The following is a 7,183-nucleotide window of genomic DNA, read 5'->3' on the forward strand; positions in this document are numbered from 1 at the left end:
AGATCAGGCTGCTTTTCTCCATCTCATAGCCTTGCCATTTAGAAATTTGACCGCCAAGCTGGTACTGCAGGGTAAGATGATCAGATGTGATATTTTCAGTGGTCAGGACTGGAGCTGGCTAATGCTTCCAGCACCACACATTCCATTGCCCAGAAGTCAGTCCAAGACCTTAACCCAACTATTAGGAAATACGAGGGTTGCCTCTTTTCTGTAGGACCATGTAAAAAAGTGCGAATAAACACATAGTGTGGTATCTGCTATTGTTTTCTAAAACCACAAACCAAGCATTTGCCATTAACAGCACAAGATGGACAAAGTTAACACCTGGTGCTTATGAATGATTTGGGTAGGGCTTGAACTGGGTATTGCTCTCAGATATTGTAGCTCATAGAAATTGCCACATATCTGTGGCCATCAGAGGAAGAGCTCATTGAGAATGACTTCCAGCCTCACTGTTAACACTGACAAACCTAAGTAAGAAATAGTGTATATATCAAAGTACCATGTTGTACACAGTAAATGTGTAGAATAAAAATAAATTTAAAACAGAAACAATGTTACAAATGGGATTTTTCTTTCTTGACTTTCAGGGCTCAAAAGATCCTCCTGCCTCTGCCTCCCATGTAGCTGGGACTATAGGCATGTGCCACCACATTTGGCTAACTTTGTTGCCCATGCTAGTCTCAAACTCCTGGGCTCAAGTGATCTTCCCACCTTGGCCTCCCAAAGTGCTGGGATTATAGGCATGAGTCACTGTGCCCAGCACAAATTCATGCCCAGATTTGAAGTGACTGCTCCAATGCATTCAGTGAATAATTAATATGATTTAAGAAACACTATAATAATAAATGTATTTCTTGGATCTCAAAAAGACTTTGTGTTCATGTATTTACATATATTAACCAGCCAGGGTCACTGATAAGTCACTGAATACTTCATATAAACTACTTAAATCAAACGTTGACAAATGCTGCCCTTTTTATACAATGTATTTTGAACAGATCTCAAAACAACTTAAATTTGGATTTTTATGGTATCCCCATGTATGAGTTCTCCTGAAAAGCTGCATGTTCTGACTATCACAATCCTATACAATTCCACACTGTACAGAATTTTCAGTCCTTAGCTGAAATGCATGCTGTTCTTCCAGGACTTCAAATTATGGACTTCCCAGGGGGTTAGCCAGTCAAAATGCTTCTCTAGAGAATATAGTTCTAAGTAGATTTGTATTGGGATTCTATACATTGAAAATAAAATCACAATGCATTTTAATTTTTTGTTTAAACATCTTCTGCAGTTTAAAACTCTTTGATAGAAGAGATTACATTGTTAATCTCTGTGTGTTTACATGCCTAGTAAGATACTGGTACCAACCATGTACTGTGTAATTTTTTAGTGAATGACTATACAGATTAAATGCAGTAGAAGGGCTTCTTTATATTTGTTATGGTTCTATTCATTCTGAATGGCTGCAATTTAATCTCTAAGGATAATGTAGAGTAGACTGTAGCTTATACAATTGTGCAGGGAAATCCTGGAAGATGTAAAAAACAAAGTCTCCAATTTATAAAAGAATCAGTGAGAATGAGGAAATAAGAAAGATGGATGAAAGGGGTGAAACTGGAAAGAGAAAACTTTGAGGACATTCAAAAGGGGGAAAGAAAGAGTGGAGTGATGAGAAGAGGGGACACTATGGAGAGTGGAGGCAAATTTAAGTGGAGAAACTGGAAGAATTTTGATCTATTAAAACAAGCAGGAACCAGAAAAAATGATGTGGTTTCTCCTTTTTATCTTACAAATGACATGCAAAAATCCAGAAGGACGAAGTGACTTTTCAATGCCACACACCACTTTGTCTAAGGCAGTTGAGGAAGGGAAGTAGATATGTTGGAGCTTAGTGGCAGAGCAGCTGGAATCCTGAGAGAAGAGAGTAACTTTAGATCAGGGCAGGTGGGGAAATGAGAGATTGAGTAGGAGGCCCAAGGTTGAGGGAAGCAGATCTTCTTAGTTGCTATGAGTGGCTGATGGGGAAGATCGTTGGTATAAGGAAGTCAGAATATAGATACAGAAGGATAAGTTTGCTAAGAACAGAGATCAGCAAACAACTTTTCTAAGAGAAAGAAACATCTGCAAATGACATGCTGTTTCTGCAGTTTCTGTTGCTAGCTGTTCTCAGTGGTGGTGACAACGCAGACGGTAAGAACATCACTGTTAGCCGCAAGGTTACATGTATCTGGGTAGAGTGTGGTGGGCTTTCCCAAGATGGATCAGTGGAGATGCCAGAATGCTTGCCATCTGAGCATACCTGTCTCCAGGTCCAGTTTACTCTTTTGGAGGATGGTGGCAGAGCATGGGCTCTGTGTAAGGAAAATGTTATAGTAGTGCTAAAGTAGTCATTAACATTTTTCTGTGGTAACTGGTTCACTTTCCATTTCCTCTCCATTTTCCTTTAAAACAAGCAGGGCCCAGGAAAATTATGTGGTTTCTCCTTTTTATGTTACAAATAACAAGTAAAGTCTAGAGGGATGAAGCAACCTTTCAATGCCACACACCACTTTGTCTAAGACAGTTGACGAAGAGAAGTAGATATGTTGGAGCTTAGTGGGAGAGCAGCTAAAATCCTGAGAGAAGAGAATAACTTTAGTTCAGAGCAGGTGGGGAAATGAGAGATTGAGTAGGAGGCCGAAGGTTGAGCGAAGCAGATCTTCTTAGTTGCTATCAGTGGCTGGTGGGGAAGATTGTCTGTTGGTAGAAGGAAGTCAGAATACAGATACAGAGGAGTAAATTTGCTAAGAACAGCAACAACTTTTCTGAGAGAAAGAAACATCTGCAAAGGACATGCTGTTTCTGTAGTTTCCGCTGCTAGCTGTTCTCCCAGGTGGTGACAATGCAGGTAGTATGAACATCTCTGTCAGCTGCAAGGTTACATGTATCTGGGTAGAGTGTGGTGGGCTTTCCCAACATGGATCAATGAAGATGTCAGAATGCTTGCCATCTGAGCATACCTGTCTCCAGGTCTAGTTTACTCTTTCAGAGGATGGTGGCAGAGCATGGGGCTCTGTGTAAGGAAAATGTTATAGCTAAAGTAGTCATTAATGTTTCTCTGTGGTAACTGGTTTACCTTGCATTTCATATCCATTTTCCTTGCCTCTCTCTCTTTTTTTTTTTCCTTACACTACTTGCCCTCCTTCCACCAAAAGCAGCCCAGGAACACGTCTCATTCTATATTATCCAGATCTTATCATTTGCCAACCAATCCTGGGCACAAAGTCAGGGTTCAGGATGGCTGGATGAGTTGCAGACTCATGGCTGGGAGAGTGAATCAGGCAGAATAATTTTCCTGCACACCTGGTCCAAGAGCAACTTCAGCAACGAAGAGTTGTCAGACCTAGAGTTGTTATTTCGTGTCTACTTCTTTGGATTAACTCGGGAGATTCAAGACCATGCCAGTCAAGATTACTCAAAATGTAAGTTCAATCAACTAAATTATGGGAGTTCTTTAGAATGTTCTATTTATGGGAAATATTCTCCACTAATTTCTGGGCCATTTCCCATTATCCCATCCTACCATAAAATTCTGCATACATGAACCTTTTAAAGGATATTTCTGATGTTGACTCCCTCAAATTTCCTAGGCTCTTGCTATTTTTGGAATTTTTTTTTTCTTGTGCTTTGTTATCTTCCCCCTGTGGTCTCCCTCTGTATCCTACAATCCAGAGGCACACAGCTGTCCCACTCTGTGCTTGACTTTTAAAATAAAATCTATTCCCCCATTCAATTTCTTCAAAGATCTATGTCCACAGTTCAATGACCATTATGACCAATTTCATGCATCATGGAATGCTATCCTCCCACCTCCCTCACACAGGCTCCCACTTCACCCTCTATCCTATATTATGTGGCTCACCTATCATTTTTCTACATCTTCCTCAGCCACTTTTTCTTGTTAATTCAAGGCATTTATCTCTTATTGTCCCCTTTCCCTATCCCCAGCAATTTTTCTCTCTTGTTTCTAATTAAATATGTCTTTGGCTTACTCTCACATCCACATAAAGCTTTTTTGCAGGTTTTTATACTGTTGTTTTCACTTTTTTGTTTGAAGTCTTTTTCTCATTCTTCCCTTCCTCCAGATCCCTTTGAAGTACAGGTGAAAGCAGGCTGTGAACTGCATTCTGGAAAGAGCCCAGAAGGCTTCTTTCGGGTAGCTTTCAACGGATTAGATTTACTGAGTTTCCAAAATACAACATGGGTGCCATCTCCAGATGGCGGGAGTTTGGCTCCAGATGTCTGTCATCTACTCAATCATCAGTATGAAGGCGTCACAGAAACAGTGTATAATCTCATAAGAAGCACTTGCCCCCGATTTCTGTTGGGTCTCCTGGATGCAGGGAAGATGTATCTGCACAGGCAAGGTCAGTAGTTTCAGCCCCTTCCTCTAAGATTTTTCTATTCAAGTCCTGCCCCTTCTGTTCCCACCCTTCAAACTCAGGACAAGAAAGAGGACAAGAAGCAGAGGGGTTGCTGGGTAATCATTTCTTAGAGGCAAGAAAAAGATAACTGTGCATATTCATGTGAATGTGTGCATGTGGATGTAAGCTGTAAGTTTCTTCATCAGAATACTTTTTCCGCTGTCTGCAGTGAGGCCAGAGGCCTGGCTGTCCAGTCGCCGCAGCCTTGGGTCTGGCCGTCTGTTGCTGGTTTGTCATGCCTCCGGCTTCTACCCAAAGCCTGTTTGGGTGACATGGATGCGGAATGAACAGGAGCAACTGGGCACTAAACACGGTGATGTTCTTCCTAATGCTGATGGGACATGGTATCTTCAGGTGATCTTGGAGGTGGCATCTGAGGAGACTGCTGGCCTGTCTTGTCGAGTGAGACACAGCAGTCTAGGAGGCCAGGACATCATCCTCTACTGGGGTAAGATTGGAGGTTGGAAGTGTAGGTAGGTGATTCTTGAGCCTAGAGGGTAAGGGAGAGGAAATTTTGAGGATGGCAGACCTAGATGAGGGATTGTAGGAAGAAATGTAGAGAGTAATTTAAAGAACAGTGGAGTAAGACCTGAGGGATATATGGATATTAGAGATTTAAGGGGAAATGAGGAATCCTTCCTTGAGTAAGTTTGGGAATAGAGTGACTGAAATAGGAAAACTGATGCAAGTCATCCAATGCACATGTTAAGTAAGGAAATCAATAGATGGAGTAGAATCAACAGTGAGTTTAAAATGGCATCCATGTATCTTTTCAATATGTGCAGGACACCACTTTTCCATGAATTGGATTGCCTTGATAGTGCTGGTGTCCTTGGTGATTCTAATAGTCCTTGTGTTACGGTTTAAGAAGCACTGGTGAGTTTTTTGTATTTCCTCCTCTCCTCCCAGTTTCTTATTTCACATTCTATTTTTAACTCTCTTAGCTTTTCTCTGTTGACTACTCCACCTTATCCTCAGTCACCACCTCCAACTTATTCAGGGTTTCTCCCATTCCTGTTCCTTCACAGCTCATATCAAGACATCCTGTGAGACTCTTCCCCCGACTCCACCATTGTAATAAGAACCCAGCAACCCAGGAGCCTAGTACAACATAGTGATGCCATCCCGTTGACTCTCCATTTAAATGGTTTCTCTTTCTGCCTGATAAACATTTTTAAATATAAATCAAATTATAATTTAGAATGGTTTTCTTGGAATGTCCACTTTTTTAAATAGCATTCAACCTTCAAAGCCCATTTCTAAGGTCATTTCCTCCAGCGATCTTCCTTGACCCATAATGAACCAAGAGAGCCCCTCAACTGCTATGTGCATGCAATACTTCCTACCCTGTGTTGCAGCTACTTGGGTCTTTCACTTCACATTTTTAAGCTTTTTGGAGGCAAGGATCATGATAAATGTGCCTTTCCTGCATATGATGTGCTCAGTGAAACACAAAACAAAACACCACATCTAAGTTGGATTAACTGTCATCTTGGCAATTTTTCTCATTATATTCCTTCCCAATGCTGTTGTAGCATTTGAAATACTTATGCTTCTCTTTTTGTTTAAATGCTTCACACCTAGCAGATAAGTTCCACTCTCCTTTAGCTCCCTCATTTTCTCCTTAAACATTTAAGGAAAAGTGCAGCCTTGTGCCTGGATACACTTATTTTCTAAACACAGAGAATTACAAATGCAAATAGAAAGACAGAGAGTGCAAGTTATGTGTGATGATTAGTGGTTTGCAGTTACGTCACAGAATACTTAAGAAAGAGGAACAAGAGACTTGGTCCTCAGGGTTGGAGTGGGATCAAGGCAACTGTTGTGCTGTATATGCAAGACAAATTTCCTAAAGCACTGTGCTATCGGAGATAGCCTTGGCTAAACTTTAGTCTCTTTACGTTTCATTCACTAATTCAACTAATATTTTTTGGGTACTGAGTTGAGACAGGCACATACAGCTTCTAAACTGGTGGCAGATAAAACAAATGAGATTGTGTCCACTCTCCTGAAGTTGCAATGTTTGCTTCCTCAATCTGTCCATGTTTCTTTTTTATTGTTTTCATTTTTTTATTTCTTTCAACAATTTTAAATATATTTTATTGATGTATAATTTATAGTAAAATTTGAGTCTTTAAGTATACAGTTCCATTTATTTTGATAATTACATAAGCCCATGTAAACAAAATCACAATTAAGATATTAAATGTCATAACCCCTCATACCTGTTTGTAGTCAAGCATACCACCAACCTGGCATTCTTGCAACTACTGATACACTTTATGTCACTTAAGCTTAAACTTGTATTTTCTATGATTTTATTAAGACAGAAATAAACATACCTACTTGGTATTGGCTTTTTTTTCTTCAATTTAGCATATGGTTGTAAGTAATCCATGCTGCTCAGTGTACTAGTAACCATTCTTTCTATTGCTGCATAGAATTCCACATATGGATATTTTTGGAGGAGGAGGTGCCTTCCCAGATCTGGCAGAGCCTTTGTCTCCTTGTGCCCACTCACCCAGCTTGGGTCCTGCTTCCATTGCTCATTTCCTTGGCTCCGGGAGACCCTAGGTGACTCTGCTGCACCCTTAGTCACCTTGTGACCTACAGATACTGAGAGATCAATAGAGAGGATGCTAGGACACCCAGGAAACTGGGATATAAAGCCAAAAGTGTATAAAATTAAACTTAGTTTTGAGAGAAGAGACAAG

At 40.5% G+C, this 7,183-nt stretch overlaps 1 protein-coding gene across 3 annotated transcripts; it reads left to right on the plus strand.

The window, feature by feature from the left end:
- Positions 1-1,831: 1,831 nt before the first annotated feature.
- Positions 1,832-6,821, plus strand: CD1C (CD1c molecule). 3 transcript variants are annotated; one of them, XM_021925283.2, is made up of 6 exons: positions 1,832-2,196; positions 3,201-3,467; positions 4,131-4,412; positions 4,639-4,917; positions 5,255-5,345; positions 5,498-6,821. In XM_021925283.2, exons 1-6 carry the CDS (start codon positions 2,139-2,141, stop codon positions 5,517-5,519), a joined length of 999 nt encoding a protein of 332 aa, XP_021780975.1. In that variant the 5' UTR covers positions 1,832-2,138; the 3' UTR covers positions 5,520-6,821. The 3 variants fall into 3 exon arrangements, with proteins under 3 accessions (XP_021780975.1, XP_021780976.1, XP_021780978.1); XM_021925284.2 differs by having other exon boundaries at positions 1,833-2,196; positions 3,204-3,467; XM_021925286.2 differs by lacking the exon at positions 1,832-2,196 and adding an exon at positions 2,917-3,062 and having other exon boundaries at positions 3,204-3,467.
- Positions 6,822-7,183: the final 362 nt, after the last annotated feature.

The sequence above is a fragment of the Papio anubis genome, chromosome 1 (genome assembly GCF_008728515.1).
Source record: "Papio anubis isolate 15944 chromosome 1, Panubis1.0, whole genome shotgun sequence".
Classification (NCBI taxonomy): domain Eukaryota; kingdom Metazoa; phylum Chordata; class Mammalia; order Primates; family Cercopithecidae; genus Papio; species Papio anubis.

What these genes read in the sequence shown, in the direction of transcription:
- CD1C (XM_021925283.2), top strand. Translation starts at nt 2,139, where the DNA reads ATGCTGTTTCTGCAGTTTCTGTTGCTAGCTGTTCTCAGTGGTGGTGAC. An exon ending in GATGTATCTGCACAGGCAAG is followed by an intron (nt 4,413 to 4,638) that starts GTCAGTAGTTTC and finishes CGCTGTCTGCAG; the next exon opens with TGAGGCCAGAGGCCTGGCTG. An exon ending in GGACATCATCCTCTACTGGG is followed by an intron (nt 4,918 to 5,254) that starts GTAAGATTGGAG and finishes CAATATGTGCAG; the next exon opens with GACACCACTTTTCCATGAAT.